A 24,795-nucleotide genomic window follows, 5' to 3' on the forward strand; every position below is an offset into this window, starting at 1 on the left:
GTCAATTGAATTATTCTAAAAAATTAAAAATTATGAAATAGTTTGATTTCAAAATCTATTTTTGTTAACTAGATTTTTTAGTCGTTAACTAATATTTATAAATTTAAGTAAAATTTTAACCAAATGTTCGTACTGTTTTTTGTAAGAAACGGACTGTTGTACTTTTATCAAAAATTCACGATATTTGAGTCGAAAATCTATTTTTACAAACGTTTAGAAATGCTTTTTTAGGTTTTTATTTTTGGTTAAAAAACTTTCAATTCGATTTTTCAAAAAAATATATGGAATGTTAAAATCAATATTTCTCATAAGATAAAATTAGATTAAAGCCAGAATCTCAAAGTTTTGAAAAGATATTTAAGTTGAAATCAATTTTTTCCAAATGTTATTTTAAAGCCAAAACTTTAGTCTATTAGCTTGTTTTTAAATCAAGTCAAAACTATGTGTAGTTTTTCAAAAAAATAATATTAAACTCAAAATTTGAGTTAAAAAAGGTTTAAAGTGTAATTTTTAAATACTTTAAAATTATCTACTATTGATTTTATTTAAGAATGTATTGCTCTTATTTGTTTTTGATCATCTAGTTCTTGAGAAAATTGGAAATCATTAAATCACTCTGGGCAGAAAAAGAATTTTGTTACTCTCTTTAGATCGCTATAAGTAAAATTAGTGAAAGGAGGGTGTTTTTTAAATTCTAGCAAAAATATTTTGCATAAGATAAAATAAAATTAAACATCTGTCTTTGTTCTGAAGAAATTTAAGTCAAAAATCAGTTTTAACTCCCATACATGGGCTGGTGCTCCTGCAACTTACTTAAGCCTCTTGGATAGTATTGAACGTAGAGCATTTAGATTGATTGGTGATATTACATCATAAGATCATTACGTCACTTGTTTCTTGTCTCACCCTCTTTAATGGTTTATGCTCTAGAGAAATAGCCAGCTGCATTCCCCCCCTTAAACACTTCAACCTTAGGAATGCTTCAAATCTAGGAATGCTCATCAATAAACCCTCGAGTTCAACTTCGGTCGTACTATCAAGTACAGAGATTCGTTCTTTAGCCTTGCTATGCGAATGAAGAATGCCTTGCCACACTCTGTCTTTCCCAGCTATTGCAATATTCAGAAATTCAAAACCAATGTGCACCTTTGAGTGTGCACTTATTATAAAAAAAACGTGAACAATATTTTTGTTAACTTTCAGTTTATTTTTTTTATAAAAAATTGAATTAAAACCTATTTACAAAAATCGTCTGTAGTATACGGATGTTAAGTTATCAGTGTAGGTTGCATCTTAACCCCAGTATTAAAAATCATTTCCTAACAACGTTTTTATATATAGTTTTATTTTCTTCAAAACTTATAAAGTTTTGAAAAAGTTTGATGTTAAAAATTATTCTCACAAACGGTCTTAAAATTATCTTTTAAGAATGAAAAGGAATTCTTAAAAAAATATCTCTCATCTGTTCAACCCGATCTCCCATCAAAACAAAATGTTTGACAAATATTAACTTTCAAACACAGAACAGTGATTGAAATCAAAATTCATGATTTCGGGATTGCTTAAATAACCAAAGAAGGATTTCCACTTTATTTTGTAACACAGATAACGACATTTCTATTGTAAGTTTCTTGCATAATTTGTTTTTGAATAGATCTCATATAAAAAACAAAATTCTGTCAGTCATTCAATTTACACAAAATGAGAAAAGTCAGGCAGAAAACAAAATGTATATATAAAATCTAAAGCTTTCCTTAGCAAATCTTTCCGATTGATTTAATTATGATAAGAATCAATCAATATTGATAATCAAAACGCAATGAGTATGCATTTATTTTAATTGAAGCAACAGAAATCGACCACATATTTACTTTTGCCAATAGAAAACTTGTCTTTATTTATTATCATTGAGTAAGTATCTAAATAGTCGTTACTGAATTGAGCTAAAACTTATTATTATACCTTATCTAAATGTCGATGACATCACTGTACGAAATATTAATTGTTTAGTATCTAACCAAATTAACTTAACGAGTATTTAATGGACAATAAGCTTGTAAAAAAAGCTAAAGTATATAATTAGTTCTTCATAAAACTTTAATTTTCCTAATTGAACCTAAAAAAAGCTTTTTTCCTAAACAAAGACAAAAAAGACCAACATCACACTTCGTTGAACACACGCATTTTTGTATTTCTATTTTTTGAATTTAATTTACTTGCAGAACACAACATTACGACACATCTTTACATTCACATCATTCAAGTGGCCGTGATTCAGGCGTTGATTTTATAAGTCATCGTGAACGTAGTGAAACACCATCTGAAATTCTCAAGGTCTTACAGAGGCGCCAGAGCGTCTCGGATATTCGAAAATATCCCCACACCGAATCTGGTGTCTGCTTTGCTGCTGCCAACGATAGCAGGTTAGTACTTTGTACATTGTACATGATTCAGAGCCGCTTTTTGACTCACATTTTTGATAAATATTTAGGCTGTTAAAAAAACAATCATGGAAATATTTCCATAGCAAAAATTGATCATATATTATCAGAACACCTGTTAATAAAACATACAATTTATATTTCCAGCGATAGCTACGAGGATTCCTTAAAAAATGAAGACGTCACATCAACTCGAGCCTGTAGTCTCCACTCGATACCTAGCATGCAGAAAAACAACCAAAAACAACAACTCTGTGAACTTCACAAACTCCATAGCTATCAGAATACAAATTTCCACCACAACCGGATACGACATTCATTTTCCGGCGTTAAAGACGACTTAATGCAAAGTTCACCGAGGGTTTCACTGCGACCGCGAGGACATTTGTTTAGAAATTCCATGACAGATCTCGAGCAAAGGCTGCATAATTTGGAACAATCGTTCCGTAAAAGTGACTCCATCTATTAGTAATTTAAACTAAAATAGGCTAAGCGCATTTAGGGTAAAATCGTTGCGAGTCGCGTGCGTCGGTCGTCGCATCAATTGCGGTATTATTAGGGAATACATTTTTAGGATTAAAGAACGTGCACCTTGTTAATTGTAATTTGTTTTATATAAATAATTTTGTTTGTACAAATGATGTTGAATGCAATTCGAAAATAAAAAAGAAGAAGATGTTAAAAGATGTTTAATTTTATAAAAACAAATTACTTAGATCCAAAATCCGGTAATGTGATAATTTTCTTCAAATATGTTAATAATTGTTGGTAAGGAATACTTAAAATTGTTGCAGAAACAAATTACAAGTAGTTCTTTAATAATATGAACAAATTGAAGTAAGATATTTGTATCAAACGTTTTCAATACTTTCTTATTTATTTTTTATCTGATGAACAATTTCTGTTTGATTTTAAATTACAGTTGAATCTGAGATTCGATTGACGAAGACGTTCTAGGTATTAACCGAGATGAAAATATCTAACATCCAAAACTCTTATATCCGTAAAAACTCTATTACCAATAAAAGAAACTAAAACATTTTCTTTTTAGACTATAAAGACAATTTTTTTATTTAAATTCAATTATCCATAATAAACTCGTGATAATGGCTTCTTCTTTATTAAGTGATAATGAAAGATCGCGTAAAGTTTTGTCCATTAAGGAAAAATGTTAGCTAAAAGATATAAAATTGGCTCCAAACAGTGTATGATATTCTAAAAAATAAAGATAAGATAAGATAAAAAGGAAGGATGGCTCGAAAAATTCAAAAACCGCCATGGAATTCATTGATTGAAAGCGATAGGGGAAAAAGAATCTGCTGACTACGAAGATGCTACGCTTTTTATAGAGGAATTGTCTAAATTCATTCAAACAGAGAATTTAAGCAGAGAGTAAATTTACAATGCCGATGAAACCAGCCTCTATTGGAAATGTTTGCCCCAAAACACTTTGGCATGCAACGACGAGCGTTCAGTTGAAGGACTCAATGTACTGGTTTGTTCTAATGATTCAGGAATTCATAAATGGAAGTTGACGGTTATTGGCAAAAGCGCTCGTCCAAGAGCTTTATAAAATGCCGGGGAGCTTCCAGTTAATTACAAAGCCAATAAGCGGCTTGGCTTGTTCCTTGATTTGTTTAATAAAACCTTTTCCAGAAGTTAAAGAGCACAGGGAAAAAAAGCATCTTGACCAGAACTTCAACGTTTTATTGGTCTTGACGTTAATTATTTTAAATCCGCAAATATACTAGCGAGGTACTTCCTACCAAACTGCACTTCTCTGATTCAGCCAATGGACCAAGTGCCACTATCGCAAAGAGATTATTCGGAATCTAGTAAGTTTGGAAAACAGGATACAATTTTTCAAGTCATTTTACATCAAAAATGGGGCGTTTCTAAGTTCTAGAATTTCGTTACCATCGATTTTCTGAAAAAAGTTTGGCACAATTTACTCTGTCCTGATAATGAGAAAAAAGGGAAGAATATTGTTTTTACGTCATCAACATTCCTAAACTTCCTCAGAACAGGATGCCATTAACAATTATGAAGATGATAAATAACCCGCTTGACAACGAGCCGAAAGTCCTTTCAGATAAGTCCGATGACATTTCAAAAAAAGTTTTTCTTGAATTTATAGTCAATCTTGTGATTTTGTAATGTATGTAAATACAAACAAAAACATGTACTAAATGAATTGTTATTTTTTATGAATTCATTGTGTTTCTTTTCGTTTTTTTTTTTAATAAAAATAAAACAATTTAAATATCAAATTATTTAAGAGAACAAAAGTTTTATTATCCGGGATTTTCGATTATCCTTTGATGGGCTCTTTACCGACCATCCCGGTTAATCGAGTTTCAAAATTTAAAATTGATCATTTTGGAATCTAGCATATAAACTTATCAGATGCTTTTAATGATCATTTTTGAGGATTAAAAACCACAAAAGTTACTGCTCTTAACGGCTTCGTTCGAAAATAAACTTAAAATTTTAAGTTTTAGAAATTGGAAAAATTCATTGTTTTTACATTTTTCGACATATCAATATCAACGATTTTTTTTCGATTCGATTCTTATTTCTGTATATTCGTAATATATGTTTTCTTCGACCATATATAAAAACGAGTTAGCAAATAATTTTGAAATAGATTTGGCTTTGGACGTTATGTCCTAACGTCCAAATTTAGAAACGCCATAGCGCCCAAAATGTTTATTTTACAAACATGAAGCAGCCCACTTCCTTGGGCATACTATAGGATTTTGAGATAGGTGCAAAGAGTTGGGTGTAGGCAAAGTTTCTTTACTTTTTTAGAATTTGGATTTAAAGAGACAGCATACACACAACCTCTCACCTACTTCAAATCCAAAAGTGAGCCAAAACAGGGCTTTTGCTAGGGGTCAACATGCCTCAACATACATATTACACAGTTTATACATGAATCATTTCGCTTGTCCTTAATTCGCTTTCTGAAAGTAAAATAAAACGATAAATACGCAAACTAGACGTTTCGAGTTTTTGGCTATTTGATATTTTTTTCTTTTAATGTTTGTGTTTAAGCCCCAAAATAAACACAATTTTTTCTGAATTCCTTAAATGTTGAAATATATTAAATCTTTTGGGCGATTCGAATTTTTGGTCGTATGTTATTTTGAAATAAATTAATTTAGGGTTTTGTGGCATTTTCTTCGGAAAAAATGTATTGTGCCATAAGGCCAATTTTGGGTGATGTGACAATTTTTCATATTTCAGCTTTATTTTATTGGGAAATACGACCGAACGTTTCTATAGCTTTGGAATTTCATAAAACGAAAAAAGTTTCAACGACCAAAGGATTTTTAATTTGGGCGAAAAAACCTAACACCACATAAAGCACTCAAAATAAATAAGAAGTCAAATTTGGAGTGTGAACGGGTCGGGAATCTTCACTGCATCCTTAAATGTCTCTTGGTCTCTCCGTATACCTGATTGATTGTGCATTCCAAGCGGAATCAAATCACTCTCTGCACTGCCAGCAAGGCGGCTGTTATGGCTATCATTTCGGCCACAACATTCTCTACACTGGTCCAACAATTTCGGGATGAACTATCCAGCCTAAACTTCAAACTCTGTGTTCCTCTTTTTTAGATTTCCGTTCATCGTGGCATTGGTGGAAATGAACGGTCTGATGAGTTTATGCAGACCCAGGCATGATATAGCCAGGGTCGCTCTCCGACCGGACATTGGCCGATAGAAGAGCATGTGGTAGCCCTGCGAAGACCAACATGAAAGGGAAACTGTGATTCAGTGTCTTTGTACAAGACCTGGCCTGTCCGTCGAAATATTATTTGTTTTATAATTCTATTTTCCAAAAGATAGGTCAAACGAGTTTATGGAACCGAAACGACGCTGTCAAGCGTCAATTAAAAAGTAATGACTCATAAATTTCTGACAAATATATTGAAATATTTACGTTAAAATTAAAAAAAAAATCAAAACAATTTTAATATTCAATATTGTGTAAAAGATATTAAATACATAGTTTTTAAAAAAAAGTAACAAATATTATTGAACTAAAATTAAGTATTTTGAGATTAACTATACGTGCAGAATCCGGTCACAAAAAGTTTTTTTTTTTAGAAGAATATTCTGAAATTTAATTTATTTTCTATTCACAATTTTCTCATTAACCATAAGTCTAATTTTAAAACGATTGACAATGTTTTACTTGTTACAGAGTAAAGAGAGGTAATCACGATATTAAATGTGTTTTAACGTGTCACACAACATTTTAAGGCAGTATTTCCCGTTCGGTGAAATTTACTTATTCATTAGAAATTTATTTTAAAACATAACCTTAAGCTATAACCTTTATTCAAAATTACACGATAGTACGAGATACGTTGAAGAAATAGTGACTTTCATCTGTTGACAATCTTGACAATGACCAATATTTTATCAAAAATAATAAAATGGAAAAAAGAATTCTAAAAATGATAGCAGATCGTACTCTTACAGAGAAATTTGCTTCTCTTGAACACCGCCGCAAGGCGTCATGCCTTTCATTGTTTTATGGTCACGTTTATAAATAATGCTCCATTGAAATAGCTAGTTCCATTCCTTCCCTTAAACAATTCAACCGTAATACCCGTACTGCTAGGAATGCCCGTCAGTTTACCCTAGAGTCCAACTAAGGACGTACAGTTAAGTACAGAGATTTTTTCCTTAGCCGCACTACACGAATGTGGAATGCTTTACCAGGCTCAATATTTCCCACTCATTACAATGTGCAGACATTCAAAACCAATCGGTTTCTCCTTTTTATTTCTGTCCTCCTTTCCTAATTGCTCGCACTGTGGTTAATCATTGTAAGGGTATTCATAACCCCTTTAGTGCGGGCATAATATAAAACAAAATTTGTAAATGCTAAACATATCTCAAATTATAAAATAAAGACATTTCTAATGCATTACCCTATAGTACTCCATTGCCCTAAGAACCCTTAGTATTTTGATCGACTCGTAACATGATTTTCATAATACATAATTTGTAAATCAAGCAACAAGCCCGCATCAAAGCAACTATTAAAAATAAAATGTAAATCATTTTTGTGAATAACAGAAAATTAAAGAAATGTTTTGTGTTGTATGCAGAAATAAGTCATTTATTTTAACATTTACATTAACAAAAGCCAAGAAGAAATGAGGAGCAAAGTCCAACAGCTCAGCTAGTTATAAATAAATGTAATCTTTTAACAATTTGTTGGTATGCCTATAGCCTCTTGTAATGTCTTCCACCTATTGTTATCTTAAAACTGTCAAGATAAATAAGTGAAGTAAATGACAAATTGTAATGAACAGAAATGGATCATACCCCAATTATTCTTCTACACTCGGGCTTTTGCGGGTTTTACTTTTTCTATTAAAATCTGTTCACTTTACATAGATTTGTATTATTATTTAATTTTATAATAACGAAAATCCTGAATTTCGTAGTAATTCATACATTTTTTATTAAAATGTTTTTTACTGTGATATGTACCTTATTTTTTATTAAGGTTTAAACAATTCCTAAATGTCTTTTTGATAATAAAAATTTATTTCCTTTAAAATTTAGTTTCTAAGTTCTTTTTGTTTATATCAAACCATCTTTTTAGTTCATCAAAATAAACCGACTTTAAAACTATTCTCATATGAATTTGAAAAAAAAACTTCCATTACTGATAGTAATCAATTGAAATGGAGTGTACAAAACAATAAACAGTTCATTTTATCTTTGATATAATGAAATCTTTTACTTCAAAGTTTTTTTTTGTGCTCGTAATCAAACCATGACTTGACGTTATTGCTGTTTTTATATTTTGTGATAAATATACAAATTTCACGCTGACTTTTAACCAAAATATTATTGGTTTTTTTGTTTAAAAGACCGTCGTTCACAGAGGAACCTCTTAGAAGTTGATAATTTGTAGCCGACTTGCTTGATTCCTTTTCTTCAAGAAAGGTGATTTTATTTTCGTAAATAAATTATTAAATTTATTTAAAATCAATCAACAAAAAGTAATAAAGTGATTTTTTTTTTAAATTAATTAATTTTAAAATTTTAGGTCAAAACTGAAGATATTATAAACAAAAAATATGGATTTATACTATTTTCCACCATCAGCCCCATGCCGTTCAGTCTTAATGACTGCTAAAGCTGTCGGTGTTGATTTCAACCTCAAGGAATTGAATCTAGCAGCCGGTGAACATCGCAATCCAGAATACGCTAAGGTAACAACCTTTGGACTCGTTTTTAATTTTGTTTAATCGTTATCATTTGATTTCATTTAGATCAATCCACAACGGACTATTCCCACTTTGGTTGATAATGGTTTTGTGCTATGGGAATCTCGTGCAATAATCGTCTACCTTGCAGAAAAGTACGACAAGACCGGCTTGCTCTTCCCCAACTGCCCCAAGACGCGAGCTGTCATCAACCAACGTCTGTACTTCGATATGGGAACACTGTATCAGCGTTTTGCCGAATATTTCTACCCTCAATTCTTCGCCAAAGCACCAGCGGATCATGAGAAGTTTAAGAAAATGGAAGAAGCTTTTGCTATGATGGAAATCTTTCTTAAAGGTCAAGAATTTGTGGCTGGAGATAATCTTACCGTGGCTGATATTGCGATGGTTGCCACTGTTTCAAATTACGAAGCTGCCAAATTTGACTTGAGCAAGTACCCTAACGTCCATAGATGGTACAAAGAATGCTCAGCGATTATTCCGGGAATTGATTTGAACAAAGCAGGAGTTGAGCAGTTTAAGAGACATTTTGCATAAGTTTAGGTAGTTTTGTATTTTATTGTACTGATTTTGTATATTTTTTGTATTTGATTAAATTTTAGGAATTAAAGAATTTGTTTTAATCTGAAGAAAGAAAGCAAAGCTCTAGTTGACAATTTATTTATTTTCAAGAAGAAGTAATCACTTTTTGGGAATTAAATCGGTGACATGGAAGACTAATTATTTTTAGGGATCTGGATATCTGTATATGGATATCAATATTTTACCCAAATTTAAAACAGTTCCAATATTGCAACTCTAGATATTAGATACTTGCTACCAGATATATTGTGAAATAATTCGATGGAAACAATATTGAAGCTTTTACATGTTTCTCTTCATTTTCAACTTTAATTTATTAAGTAGTCAAATAATTTGAATGACTTCATGAATTTATTACTTTGTATACTGCTCTTTAGCATGTTTGTTGTTTTGAATAATTTATATATTTATGGGGCTGTCTGGGTGATAAATATTTAAAACAAAAAATTGATTGAATTGAATTTTTAATTTATAACTTTATCAAACTTATTTATGAACAATAGTTGAAAACATTGAAAAGAAAAACAAAGCTGTTGAGGTGTTGGGTCAATTTTGTATGAAACTATTTGTTTGCTTTTGTGAGATTTTCAGACTTTTGTTTTAGACAAAATATATATTGAAGCAGGTGGAACTATCATTTAAATAACTATCATGAATTGTACAATATTGTCTTAGTGGCACTTTCTTGAGTTTTTAAGTATGCCAATAAATCACATACCAATGTTAACACGATAAAAAGAGGCTGGGATGCGACACACACTGATAAGTTCCCATACCGTCTATCGATTTGTCTTGCTTAAAAGTTTGTAGGTTTTCGTGTTGGGTTAAAAAAGTTATCAGTTGAATTATTCTTAAAAAAATTGAAATTACCAACAATACAAGAAAACAAATTTTTACCAATTTATTGAATAAAATTAATTTGAGGGATATCAAGAACCAAACATCAATTTTTACCAAATTTGCGTACTATTTCTTGTAGATTTTATATTTTTATAAAAAAACGGAGTGTTGAGTTAAAAAAAAGTACTGAATATCGAAAATAATATTTTCTATGAAATGAAAAAATTTGAAAAGCTATTTGCGCCGAAATTAAATTTTTACCAAATTTTAGTACTTTTTGTTAGTTTTTATTTTTTGTAAAAAAATAGATTTTCCTCAAAGTGTTGACAACAATATTTTTGAAAAGATAAAAGAAGTTTAAAGAGAATATCTAAAAGTTTTTAGAGGATATTTGAGTCGAAAATCAATTTTTACCAACCACAAAATTGTTTTGGAGATAAAATCATTTTGTCTTCGTAAAATTGTTGTTCAAAAATACTTGTTTTGTATCACCTCTAGCGTTTTTGGAAAGTGGGATATTTAGTGTGAACCCAAATTTGTACAGTTTTTAAACTGCCATGGTAAAAAAAAACACAAACGCAATTTTCTTAAGAGCCCTTTCTGCATCTTTCTCCCTTATTACCTGTAAAACAAAATTTATTTGAAGTCGATATATCTTCTCTTGAGCTATGGACGACGAAAAAACGTTTTGAACTTACGTACACACGCACGCACAAACATCTTTCTAAAAATCATTTATTTTGAATCTAGGGATCTTGAAACGGGATCGGCAAATCAGACCCATTACAATAACTTCCTATGAGAAGTTAAAAATAATAATCAATGCAATTGAACGAATTCAGCATGCATTGAAATATGAACGTCTTTCAATGATTTTCAAATAAAATTTGAGGATATTGTGCTCTATAGAAAAACTTTGTTGTACAAAAATAATTCTGTTTGACTTGAAGGTCTGTATAAACATTTATACGGAAACAAGTTCAATCCTTAAAAATTCGCCTGGTAGACACTACCATATAGAAGCGCCAAAATGATGAGCGCTGTGATATGGTATGAAACTCTTTGCTTAAAGGCAAGACTCTTTCACTACTTCAATTATTTAATAATGAAGAAAATGTATTTCAACGAGCCTGGATTCTACATTTTCTGAAAATACATAAAATCCCAAAGGCCTTATAATTGTGTTATAACTTATTTTAAGCAATATATCGACCCTTATCAATTATCATCAAGTGGTCAAAACTTAACAGAGTTGTACAAGTACCCATAATGATTTAAAAATACGTAAAGTAAGTTCACCTTCAAAATAATAAATGCCATTTAATTTCCCTAAAAAACCTTAACTCATTATTTTCTTTCGAAAATCGTTAGAATAGTGTATTCTTAACTGCCCAAAGGAAGGTATTACTATCGGTCTGATTTTTCGAATTTAAAATTTATTAAATTTTCCGACATTTCCTTCTAGAATCTAAATGAAAGGCGTTCGTTCGCCTGAATGCTCGGGATTTTTCATCGTTTATATCTCAAAAACCAGTAGAGACATCAACTTTAGACAAATGTTGTATACAGATTATACAGAAAGGTGCAGAAAGGACTTTCAAACAAAATGAATGTGTAGTTTTTTTACTAAGGCACTTTAAATAAAAGGTACGACTATGTCGCACAAACTTATATTATGTACATAAGAGATGTTATTTTAAGGATATTTCCCATATTTAAAGATTTAAATAAATCTGTGGCTACAAGTCATAACCGCCTAACTCGAGTTATGACGAAATTGAGTTATTATCATAATCGTGTTCGGAATATCAAAATCTACTTCCACTCAATTTTTTGTGCCTGTACCTCTTTTAAAACGGAAGTTATTAACAAAAAACCTAATAGCTTAAGTCAATTTTTCAAAATAAAAATTTGGAAAAACAACTTAACTCACACAAAATATGAAGTTTATTTAACGTCGGTTTCTTATCTTAAGTTAAGTCTTTTAAGTACCAATTTTTCGTTTTTTCATATAGACCTATCTTAAGTTAGGTAAAACTGTTTCTTTATTTGTACAAAAAAAAAATTGGAATAAGAGCTTAAGTCAACTTAAGAAATTCAGTATCTGAGTATTTTTAAAAACTGCCATTTTTCTTTTTTTTCTTAAATCAACTTAGGCGGTTATTCCTAAATTCAGAAAAGAATATTGGTTTTCTTAACTTGAGTTAGGCTGTTATTCCAAACTACACTTTTATTTTTTTTAAAACTAAAGTTGACTTAAGCTCTTTTTCCAAACTAGACTATGGTATTTATAAAATAATAAGTCAAGTTAAGCCGTTATTCCGTATTTGAATTTCAAATATTTTAAATCTAAGTAGACTTTGGTTGTTCTTCCAAAATTAATTTACTATAAATATCGGGAAAAGGTGAGTCATAAGTTGAGATAGGTCATTGTGAGCAGTCGCAGATAGTAGTAAAGTGAAGTAAATTTTTAAAGTGATAATTATAATTGCAAGTGTAATTGAAGTGAAGTGAATTTTTAAAGTGATTATTCTAATTGAAAGTGTATTTAAATCTAAAATGTGGAATAGAGCAGCAAAAATGGTGAAATTAGCAAGGGTGCTTACCGAACGTGCTGAAGCCAAAGGTAAGTGAAAATCTTTTTGTTTTTTTTTTTTGTTATTTGCTGGAGTGGGTTTTAATAAGTTCATTTTAGTGATAAGAAGAGAAAAGTTTAAACATTTTAAAGTTTTAGTGGGTAATGATTATGAGTATGGCCTTTCCTTTTTTGTTTCGGTTGTGAACATAACATTTATAATGAAGTTCAAGAGTATTTCTTGGTTTTTGTGCACTTAATAATAGGGTATATTCAAAATTAATATAGGTACGCAGTGGTTATTTTATTCAGTGACGATCAATTTTTTCAAATCATTTCATAAGAATTTCATGCAACGAAGATATTGATAACATCTAAATTACTTTTGAATTTGTCTCCCTAAACAGACAAACAATCTGAAAGATATCGTCAGTTCAAAGGTAAGACTCACTAAGTGCAGAAAAAAATGTTCAAAAAAATGCACGGTTTCCATATGGACATTGAAAGGTATGCCCGAGGGCTTTATTTTAAAATTTGCGGAACGTGTATGTCAGCTTCAAAAAGTATGTTTCAATCAAATTTCCATCAGCAGTGTAATATGTTAGCTAGTGATTTTTACCTTTGAATCGACGATATCACCTAATTTAAAAATGTTATAATTGCTTTCACCTTGCTTAAAAGTATTTATATTTTCGTTTTAAGGAAACTCAGGTCAATAGCTGATTAGGAAAGCTTAAGCAAATGAGCTAAGAAAGTGATTTTTAAAATATTTCATACTTTTCTTGCGTGTAATGCAACATTTTCTGTTGTACAAAAATTTTAACCTGAATATTATAAGGGGTGTTTTTTTAGACGTATGGTTTTCAAGAAGAAATAAAACGCATATAATTTAATGTTATGGTCAAAAAATTAGCTTTATTAAAATTATTATAAAAACACCCTTTATTATTAACAATTTTTTTTTAAATAACAGTAAGACTTTCCTTTATAAATGAAATAGCAGTTTATTAGTTTCAAAGTCAACCCTAAGATAACCCGCCTATCTCTATCATAGAAAAGTATTAATTGATAGCAGATTATTGAAAATAAGTAAAACGGGGTACCCATTTTAGCAAAAATTCGAATTTAAATAAAACTTGAAACGTGTGTAGCCAAAATATTTATTTTATTTTTATATTTTTGATTTTTTAATCTTAAACTTGAGTATACATATGTGATGTTCTTCGATAATCCTATATTATTATTACTATTACAATTTTGTTTTAGAAAACATTCGGGGTTTTAAAAATGGAAAATTTCAGGATGAAGATTTTGCAATTGGTAAGAAAACCGTTAAGAAGCACTAAAAATATTCATCATTCATTCTTAACTCTTAGGAAAACCTAACGAAGCAGAAAATCGGGCAGAAAGCAATGATGAAAATCTAAATGATCTTTTGCCAAGTTTTGAGCCAAGTATTGTAAACGAAACACAGTCTTCAATGAATGGGCTGGATATTGATGTTGATTTCCTTCAAAGTATGAACATTTGTAGTTATTCTGTTCAAGTTATCAGTAATACATAATATTTATTATTTTTAAACAAATATTCTTAGGGCCTAATAATTAAAATAATACGAAATATGTTTATTCAGGTGAACTGCAACTAACTGAAAACATTGAAAATGATGACGAAATTGATGATCTTTTAATTGATAAACCTGAATGGATGAACTCGGATGATTCAGTACAAGATCCTGGTTTTAATTTATCTAGTGAGTCTAGTAGTTTGTATTCTAATAATGATAGTGAAATGATTACACTGGGAGTTCAAATAGAGAATGCAATAATGACACCAAAATGTAAAAATAAGAAAAAAAATCGTTCCAAACTTAGAAATAGTGGTGAATCTTATCAATCAGCTAGCGGAAAGACTGTCAAAGCTAGAGCTTGGAAACCTTTTGATATCTGTAGAAGCAAATGTAACGAGAAGGTTGGGATTGAGACAATTGAATTGCTGTTCAACCATTACTGGTCCTTGGGAAGCTATGATCAAAGAATTTTGTACATTAGTTCACTGATAGGCATAGAGGACAAAAAGTGTGAAACTTTGGCCAATGCAGTTAACCGGAAGTGAAAACGTGAACACAGTATGCATTATACTCTTGAAGTCAGCGGAAATGTATTTAATGTCTGTAAGAAACATTTCCAACAGTGTTTTGATGAAACGGAAAGCTTTATAAAAACTGTCATCCGAAAAAAAATTTGCTGTCCTGCGATTCCATTTATTAATATGAGAGGAAAACATACTCCTGGTAACAAGACGGGCTCAACGGTTGAAGACGAAATAAAAAACCACATTTTGAAGTTTCCGGCATATGAAAGCCACTACAGTCGAAGAGATACAAGCAAAAAATATTTACCAGCCAGCCTAAATCTTGCATCGATGCACCGCCTCTATAAATCAGAATCCTCTCATCCAGTAAGCCTTTCAAAATATTCTCAAATTTTCAAAACTATGGGCCTTAAGTTCAAAGCACCAAAAGTCGATACATGTTCTACGTGTGACTCATTTGTGTCAAAAATCAAAGTGGCGGAATGTGAAAAAGAAAAACATACATTGATTGAACAAAAAAGTATGCATTTAAATAAAGCTGAAATGGCGTATGAAGCAAAGCGAAACGACAAAAAGGAAGCAACTAAGTCGAAAACTATAAAAACTTTCGCATTTGATTTGCAACAATGCTTGCCAACCCCATTTCTCAGAAACTCGATAAGCTTTTATAAAAGACAACTCTGGACTTTTAATTTGACTATACACGACTTGGATTCTAACAACACCAAATGTTTTATGTGGCATGAAGCTATGGCGCGGCGTGGTGGCAATGAAATTGCATCCTGCGTTTACAAATTATTAAAATCCTTACCAGAAGAAACAAAACATCTAACCTTCTACAGTGATTCATGCTCTGTCCAGAACAAAAACACATTTGTTGCTGCAATGTTCATAGCATTTATTTCAAGTTCAAAAAGTATTGAATACATCGACCATAAGTTCCTCGAACCAGGACATACGCACATGGAGTGTGACAGTGACCACGCTTTAATCGAACGCATGAAAAAAAAAACAAATGTTCAGATTGAAACCCCAAGAGATTGGTATCAATTTGTAAATACTGTCGGAGCGAAGATTGAAGCTGTCGAAATGAAGCATGACGATTTTTATGATTTCTGTAAGCTTTCCAAAACAAAGTTTTCATGGAAACGTGTAGACGTAGATGGCAACAAATTTACTTGGAACGCAGTTCGATGGTTTCGATACACAAAAAGCTGTAATGATGTATCATATAAGCATTCTTTAGATAAAGATGAGTCGTTTAAGAGTATAAAGGTGGGTAAGAGAGGGGCTGCTTTCAGTGTAAACGACATACAAAAAGTAACGGATTTACCAAGCATTTCCAGAGAAAAGAAAAAAGATCTAATGGATTTAAAACAGTTTATAAGTCCTGATTTCCATGCATTTTATGATAATCTGGCCTCCAATGAAAACGAGCCAAATACCCATCCCGATTTAACAGACCTTGATCAAGGAGAAGATGTTTAAGTGATTGTTCTGCTGCAATTTATCAATGTACCAAATCTGAAGATTTATTTATTTTATTTTCTTATATGTAGATATTACCATACATATTAAGAATATATTTATTATTTATTATTAGTAATGAATAAAATTTTTATATAAATTCCTTTTCTTTGTATCAATTAAATGATAAGACATAATGAATAAAGAAGAAAAAATTTTATAACCAAAGGACAATAAATGTGGAAAACTAACTTAAGTCGGTAAAGTAATTAAGTAATTCGTAAGGAAAAACAACCTAACTAAACATATGAAATTAAAGTTCACGTTCTTTCACAAGGAATAACGGCTTAAGTAGACATAAGAAAATTTAAACTGTCTTTTTTCATATGGAATAACAGCTTAACTCAACTTAAGCTTTTGAAATCTTTAACGTTCAACAAACCATAACAACTTAAGTGTTAATTTCTTTAATTACGCTTTAATTACCAGATTAAAATAAACGATCTTCTTATATGTTAAAAAGAAGTTCATTTTCTTCATTCTTGCATACCAAACATTCAAAAAGGAACAATCCCCGATTCATGGAGAGGATTTGAAACTTCAAATTGCTCTCCTGAAAAGTATGAAAAATCGACTTAAGCTGTTATGGCTTGTGGCCACTGAAATTTAAATGTCATTTGATTTCTCAAAAAGACTTTAATTTTGCAAGTTGTGTACATATTTCAAAATTGTAAGGGCGGTTTTTTAATATCTTTTTTAAATTTTATTTGAAATATATTTTTAGTTTGCAGTTTTCTAGGTCATATTATTATTAACATACGTTTAAGATTTGATTATCATAAAAAAAAATTATTTTACATTTTTACATTTTAGATCGGCGATAGTTTGCGCAGAAAAATAATAATTGAAGTCGATCTATAATTTCTTCTGAAAAAATACAAGAATATGTTTTAAGAAGAAACATTTTTGAGCAATTTTAATATATTTTTAACTAAATATACCTAATGTGAGGGCTGTGAGGGCGGTGGTCGACGGACCTACATTAATAACTTATTTAAATATTATTATTATTTTATTACTAGCGTTAATTTATCTTTTCTTACAAAATGGCAATTGCGCAATTAACATAGATATGGTTTTCGATACTAATGTCAATAAAATATTTGGAAACAAAAAAATTGGAAAGAACGTGACAAATATAATTGGAAGGAAAAGCTAATGGTAAAAACTTCATCAATGATTACATAGTAAATATGCTTAAATTAAGATGGGAACGAGAGTAGGGATGGTAGTTTTTCTAAAAAAATCATTTGCATGATACATTTATTTTACAGTTTATGTAACAAATTAAATAACAAAAAAAATGAATTAAGTAATTAGAAATAAATACTATACTACTTGTATACAAATATCACAGTACAAAAATAATTAATAATGTAATTATTAATTAAATCAATATTTTCATTTTGATAGAAGTAAATAAATAAATTAACAAATAAATATATAAATAAATACAACAAATAAATAAATTAATACATTTACACGTAAATAACTAAAAAATAAATATGTAAATAAATAAATAACTAATTTAATAAATAAATAAATGAATACATAAGTAAATAAATTAATTAATAAATAAATAATAAAAAGATCTTAAAAACATAAATACAAAGCATATTTATAAATGAACAAACAAATAAATAAATAAATGAATGCGTAAACAACTAAATTAATAAGTGAATAATTGTGTATTATAATATCAATAGATGGACTAATAAATAAATAATTAAAGTAACTGAAACTAATTTATTATATAAATATAGAACGATATGTAAATAACTGCATTTTTTTAATTTAATAAACGCATCTATAAAATCAATTGATTTTTTTTTTTCAATAGTTTTATTTCTATTTTTCTTTAACGAAATTAACCAAAATCAATATTAGAAATTAAGAAGTGCCAAGACAAGTTGAGCATTATTTTTAACTTCCCATAGGAAGTTATTGCTATGGGTCCGATTTATCAAATTGAAAATTTTGACATTTCTCGACGTTTCAAGGTCCCTAGAGTCGAAATAAAAGATTTTTAGAAAGATATCTGTGTGTACGTACGTTCGTACGTTCGTACCTTCGCGACGTTTTTTTCGTCGTTCATAGCTCAAGAATCAGAAGAGATATCGACTTCAAATAAATTTTGTTATACAGGTAATTAGGCAGAAAGATGCAGAAAGGGCTCTTAAGAAAATGCGTTTGTGTTTTTTTTTACCATAGCAGTTTAAAAAAAAGGTGAACATTTTGGTTAACCCTAAATGTCTTACGAACCAAAAACGCTAGAAACTTGAACTCAATTTTATGTAATATATTGTAACGTGATATCAAAGAAATATATATTTTAAACAAAAAATTCATTTACCGGTTTTTTTAAAAATCAAAAGAACTGAAAAAAAATGTGTCACCTCCAAAATTTTACGACTAAAATATGATTTCATCTCCAAAACAATTTTTTGCAGAGAAGAATAGTGTTTTTGATACCTGATAAAATTTTGAGAAAAATCGAATTGGCAGTTTTTTTTATAAAAAATAAAAATATAAAAAAACATTACTCAAAGTTGGTAAAAATTGAATATCGATTCAAATATCTTTTCAAAAACTTAAAATTTAGGCTTCAAATTTATTTTATCTGATAAGAAATACTGTTTTAAACATTCTGAAAAATGTTGAGAAAAACCGAATTTTTTTTTTGTACAAAAAATTAAAAACCTAAAAAAAATTAACGAAAGTTGGGAAAAAATTTATTTTCAACTCAAATATCTTTTCAAAAATTTGAAATATTGGCTTCAAACTGATTTTATTTCGCAAAAAATATTGTTTTCGATATTTAGTAATTTTTGTATAAAAATCCAACAGTCCGTTTTTTCATAAAAAATAAATCTACATAAAATAGTACACACATTTGGTAAAAATTGATACGAGTACATATAGACAGACTTTTAAGCAAGACAAATCGACATGCGGGATGGGAAGTTATCAGTGTGGGTCGCATCCCAGCCCCTTTTTAAAATTTTGTTTTGAGCTATTTGCAATTTGTGTATATGTGTTTTTGCACATTTACCAATACTGGGAACCATAAAATGTAATTGCTTGAAATATAGATTTAAACATAAGTATTTTATTTTCAGTACTTAGTTTGGATCTTCAATTTATGAACGGATAAAGCGTTTTTATTGTAACGTTGATTTTATTTACAATTTGACGTACATGGAATCCAAAGGTAAGTTTACAGTCGAGGAACCCCCAAGGTACATAGCGGAATTACCCCGTTCAATCATTTTACCATCGCGATGCATTGACATGGATGCTGTTATTAAGTAAGAGGCACGACTTTCTTTTCCTTTTGAAAAATCTTATCACCATTTATTTTTATTTTACAATCATTGAAATATGAATTAATTACATTTTTTAGTATGTAAACGGTGATTTTTTAAGAGCTTGAGAACTTTTAAAAAAAAAAAAACCCATTCAATTTGCAAAATCTCATCGATTCTTTATTTGAAACGTTAGATTGGTCCATGACATTTACTTTTTGAAGATAATTTCATTTAAATGTTGACCGAGGCTGCGTCTTAGGTGGTCCATTCGGAAAGTCCAATTTTGGGTAACTTTTTCGAGCATTTCGGCCGGAATAGCCCGAATTTCTTCGGAAATGTTGTCTTCCAAAGCTGGAATAGTTTCTGGCTTATTTGTGTAGACTTGAGACTTGACGTAGCCCCACAAAAAATAGTCTAACAAATCGCATGATCTTGGTGGCAAACTTACCGGTCCATTCCTTGAGATGAATTGTTCTCCGAAGTTTTCCCTCAAAATGGCCATAGAATCGCGAGCTGTGTGTCATGTAGCGCCATCTTGTTGAAACCACATGTCAACCAAGTTCAGTACTTCCATTTTTGGCAACAAAAAGTTTGTTAGCATTGAACGATAGCGATCGCCATTCACCGTAACGTTGCGTTCAACAGCATCTTTGAAAAAATACGGTGCAATGATTCCACCAGCGTACAAACCACACCAAACAGTGCATTTTTCGGGATGCATGGGCAGTTCTTGAACGGCTTCTGGTTGCTCTTCACTCCAAATGCGGCATTTTTGCTTATTTACGTAGCCATTCAACCAGAAATGAGCCTCATCGCTGAACAAAATTTGTCGCTAAAAACACATTTCCAACCGAACACTGATTTTGGTAATAAAATTTAATGATTTGCAAGCGTTGCTCGTTAGTAAGTCTATTCATGATGAAATGTCAAATCATACTGAGCATCTTTCTCTTTGACACCATGTCTGAAATCCCGCGTGATCTGTCAAATACTAATGCATGAAAATCCTAACCTCAAAAAAATCACCCTTTATAAGATCGCATGTCCTATTATTTTCTCCGAATTAACACGTTTCAAGCGAAACTTTTGATTGAATGTAAAATTATCAGAAATTTCATAATTTATACGCGGTCGATAAATTTTTCTTCGTCTACGTATATGTTGCACGAAATGGTCACTTTAATCACTATCGGTTCTACTATGCTTGCGACAACGTAACGACATTCTTAAACTGGAGACAATATTCTTATTGCAAATTACAAATTGTAATGAAATCTACACATCATCTTTCTATTGTAAGAAATTTTCATAAACTCAACAAAATTGTAAATTTATTTGATTTGGTGGAACGTAAACTTACAAAAAATAATTTATTTTACAAATTTACAAATTTGTATTTGTAAACTACAACAAAAAACGTTTTTGTGAAACGCAAATAATGAAATTTCTACAAATTTCCTTTGTAATCTACAACTACAATTGTGTAACACAATTGTCTTGTGAAACAGAAAAAATCAGTTTTTCTACAAATTTGTTAAAAAAGCACTTGTAATTTAAAATTTGTAATTTGGTGAAATAGACACACAGTACTTTAACCACAACACCTACTTCTTGGACAAAAATAGTACACAAAAATCAGCTTGTTATTTAAAGTAAGAGGTGAACTCATCAATTTGAACTACATTCCTCACCGTCCAGAATTGCCAATATTGTGTGATTTATGCAAACGCAAAGAACGCGAAGAAGTATTTCATTTCCTGGAAGTTTTTCCAACACTCAAGGAGTTCCAAAAGCGCTATTTTGGGATAGATATACTCGGTTTAGAAGAAACGATCAACATCTTGAATGGAGAACTAGGTTGGGACGTTGTGTATGAATACTCATTGAACGCTCTTCGATAAAGAAACAGAATAGTTGATGTTTTGTTCTTGTATCTTTTGAAGTCAATGAAACTAACTAACTGGAGGTAACCTTTTGGGATCTATATTTAACATGCGCTGATTCTACAGAAATGCATAAGGAACAATGTAAGCACAGACTACAAGAACTTCAATAAACCTTTTATTGCTATCTTCCCTTCAATGGGTTAACAATGTTACAACTTATCGTCCAAAGCAGTGTCTTTCAAGCCGAGGTATTGGCAAAACAGATCTATGTGATGGCGCTATCAGGAGTTGATACCACTATCTTCATTGATAGCCAAACAAAAATTAAATCCAAGAAAATCCACACTAGAAACAAACTCTTAGACATACACTTCTTCAACAATCTTATGGAACTGGAAGACGTTTCAATTTCACAATGGATCTACATTGATCTAAGTGTGGCTATAACAATAAATCGCCAGACCTAACTAATCTAACATAACTTAACAATATAAGAATTACCCTATTGCACACAATCCTAAAAAAAAGCCATAATAATTTCATAACTAGATATATAATTATTCTATCAAACAAAACTTTTATTCGAAATCACATATAACGAAATGAGACTTTAGCGAATTGAAATAATGAATTACACAATATATTATAATAAAAAAAAACTATTTAGCTTAGTAAATTGCAAGGTACACATTTAAAAAATTAACACGCGAAATGATAATTTAGCTAAACATTGCAAGATATCAATTCTCCAAGCAATAAAAGCAATTTTAATTCAAAATCAGAGACTGGTTTACAGATATAACTATGACACTATGACAAAGTGATGCAGAGACTGATATAAAACCAAATGTTTGCTAAAAACAATTATCAACATTTGTGTATTAAACCTCTAGCTTCGCCACTTAGTTAAATCTCTGAACCTTAAAAACAGTCAGGAAGTTTCAACCTTACACAAACTTGTCATCATAATTTTCTTTAAAAGTTCAATCGAAAGTGCCTCGAAAAAAATTTGATTGACCTTACCTCACATTTTCCAAAAAAATCACATTTTCAAAAAAACAAAAAAGTCCAAAGTCGATACCTTATTTCTTTCAGATTATTCTAAAAGCTTTAAAAGCTAAAAAAAAACAAGAACAAAAAACAAATTAATTTATAGTTTTCTTGTTGTGTTTTTATTAATTTTTTTTTACAAAAATAACGTGTTTTTTATTAAATGATTGAACACTTAGCTAAGAGCACCTATGGTTTAAAAAATTGTGTCGTTTAATTTAAACAAATCAACATCAAGCTGACACACACATATAATACATAATATCATAATTACATAATAAATTACTTAAATCTAATCGAAGTATTTCTTAAATGCCTCAACTCCGGATTGATTGAGATCGATTCCGGGTGTTACAGCTTTGCATTGTTTGTACCACTTGGCAACATTGGGGTACTTGCTCAAGTCGAATTTGGCAACTTCGTAGGTGGAAACGGTGGCAACCAATGCAATATCGGCTAAGGTGAGACTTTCACCAGCAGCATATTGTTGGCCAGAGAGGAAGATTTCCAAAAAGCCGAAAGCTTCTTCCATTTTCTTGAATTTCTCAGGGTCTGCTGGTGCCTTGGCAAAGATTTGTGGGTAGTAATAGTCGGCGAAACGCTGGTACAATGTTCCCATGTCGAAGTACAGGCGTTGGTTGATCACGGCGCGCTTCTTGGGGCATTTGGGGTACAGCGAATCGGTCTTGCCGTACTTCTCCACCAGGTAGACCATGATGGCGCGAGACTCCCAGAGAGCGAAGCCATTGTCTACCAATGTGGGAATTGTGTGTTGTGGGTTGATCTATAAGTGTTCAAACTTATATTTTAGGAAAAACTAATTATAAAAAGTTAACAACAATGTAACCTTGACGAATTCTGGCTTCAGATGTTCACCGGCCATCAAGTTCAATTCCTTGAGGTTTAGGTCGACACCGACAGCCTTAGCAGTCATAAGGACTGAACGGCATGGGGCGGATCCGGGCAAGTAGTAGAAATCCATGTTTTCTGGGTGTTTTGGTTTTTTTAGTTTCTATGAAATATACAAATTTATAATTAAAATCACTTATCACAAAATTAACTCAAGTCCAAGAATAGAATGAAAACTGTATACAGTACACGTCATGCCCATAAGTACATATAGGATTTTATCAAAACTGTTAACTTTGAGTGGAATATTTTAATTTTATTAACAAAACAATTCATATCTTTGAGTATCTAGATTGTTCCATGTTTTTATTGTTTGTATCTTTTTGGGTCGAATTTGTATCTTTTAATTGAATCCATTCACTTTATTGCATAACTTCACTCTTTTCTTATTTTGTAACACAGTTTCAGGGATTGGTCATAGAATTGAATTTTTGCACAGTTATTCACAGTTATATGTAGGGAGGTATGTACAGTTTGTAATTCCTGTTCTTTTGCCCAGAGAAACACTTACCTCGGAAAGATTGGAACTTAATAATTCAGCTACGAAGAGTCAACTTCAACTAAGTGCTGATCTGAACTGGTCTTGCCTTTTAAACTAAAAAGCTCTGCCAGTTGGGGGCTTTTGGCGGCGTCGCGTCGGTCGTCGGTTATAGCATGATTCACAATGGAGTATGAGTTTGTTGTAGGACGTCGGTACAGCGAATGGGAGGGGGTTTTCTAAAAAAGGGGGGCTATGATGATGAAAACAAGTATCTAAGCGAGATGCCGACTAACCGGCCGGTGCCCGGTGGATTTAACATTAGCATCTGTTGATTGTGATTGTGCTTATGAAAGTCGCTGGGCAAAGGGAAGGTCAGAGAGGAAGTATTTGAAAATGTGTTTGGCGTTCGTCGTTGCTTAGATATTATTGTGTTGGAACATTTTTTTATTGTTTGTGTCTTTTTTTAATAGTTCCTTTCAAGTTATACTCTTAGCTATACTTCGTTAATGTTTTATTTTGTTGCAAGAATTTGCCCCCTTTTCTGGGTTATTTACTATTTATTCAAATTAAAAAAAAAAATATTGGCAGTATCAAGATTGTCCGTACCTACCTACAAATATCTTAAATAGTTGGAAGAGGCGAGGGTATTCGCATACATGCATCTTATGAAGAGGGCTTTTGAATTGAATAATTCTCAGATTTGTACTTCTTGTTTTTACATAGTTTCAAAAATTTGTATGCTCTTTAAGTCCACACCTAAGGAGGTCCCTAGAATTAAATCATGTTGAACAAATTTAAAGGATAAGTTTCTAGGACATACGTACAAATATTGCCAAATC

At 30.8% G+C, this 24,795-nt stretch overlaps 3 protein-coding genes across 3 annotated transcripts in view; 2 read left to right on the top strand and 1 right to left on the bottom strand.

The window, feature by feature from the left end:
• LOC129942873 (cadherin-89D) overlaps window positions 1-3,158 on the top strand; it is a 29,977-nt gene extending 26,819 nt beyond the window's left edge. Inside the window, exons 12-13 of the mRNA XM_056051990.1 lie at window positions 2,223-2,423; window positions 2,589-3,158. Of these exons, the coding sequence (XP_055907965.1) occupies window positions 2,223-2,423; window positions 2,589-2,910 (523 nt within the window). The 3' untranslated portion in view covers window positions 2,911-3,158. The remainder of the gene's footprint in view (window positions 1-2,222; window positions 2,424-2,588) is intronic.
• A 5,126-nt stretch (window positions 3,159-8,284) lies between these two features.
• On the top strand, window positions 8,285-9,381 carry LOC129942858 (glutathione S-transferase D1-like). The gene is made up of 3 exons (XM_056051958.1): window positions 8,285-8,420; window positions 8,524-8,689; window positions 8,750-9,381. The coding sequence occupies exons 2-3, from the start codon at window positions 8,555-8,557 to the stop codon at window positions 9,239-9,241; spliced, it is 627 nt and encodes a 208-aa protein (XP_055907933.1). The 5' UTR covers window positions 8,285-8,420; window positions 8,524-8,554; the 3' UTR covers window positions 9,242-9,381.
• A 13,284-nt stretch (window positions 9,382-22,665) lies between these two features.
• Window positions 22,666-24,139, bottom strand: LOC129939535 (glutathione S-transferase D1-like). Its single transcript, XM_056047576.1, has 3 exons — window positions 23,987-24,139; window positions 23,414-23,578; window positions 22,666-23,350 (listed from the first exon to the last, which is right to left on the bottom strand). Exons 2-3 carry the CDS (start codon window positions 23,546-23,548, stop codon window positions 22,859-22,861), a joined length of 627 nt encoding a protein of 208 aa, XP_055903551.1. The 5' UTR covers window positions 23,549-23,578; window positions 23,987-24,139; the 3' UTR covers window positions 22,666-22,858.
• Window positions 24,140-24,795: the final 656 nt, after the last annotated feature.

This window comes from Eupeodes corollae, chromosome 1 (assembly GCF_945859685.1).
Source record: "Eupeodes corollae chromosome 1, idEupCoro1.1, whole genome shotgun sequence".
Lineage (NCBI taxonomy): Eukaryota > Metazoa > Arthropoda > Insecta > Diptera > Syrphidae > Eupeodes > Eupeodes corollae.

Bases quoted from the DNA above. Each gene is read 5' to 3' on its own strand.
- LOC129942858 (XM_056051958.1), top strand. From the start codon at position 8,555: ATGGATTTATACTATTTTCCACCATCAGCCCCATGCCGTTCAGTCTTA. The intron at 8,690-8,749 runs GTAACAACCTTT...GATTTCATTTAG, and splicing joins GCAATCCAGAATACGCTAAG to ATCAATCCACAACGGACTAT.
- LOC129939535 (XM_056047576.1), bottom strand. From the start codon at position 23,548: ATGGATTTCTACTACTTGCCCGGATCCGCCCCATGCCGTTCAGTCCTT. The intron at 23,351-23,413 runs GTTACATTGTTG...GAACACTTATAG, and splicing joins TGAAGCCAGAATTCGTCAAG to ATCAACCCACAACACACAAT.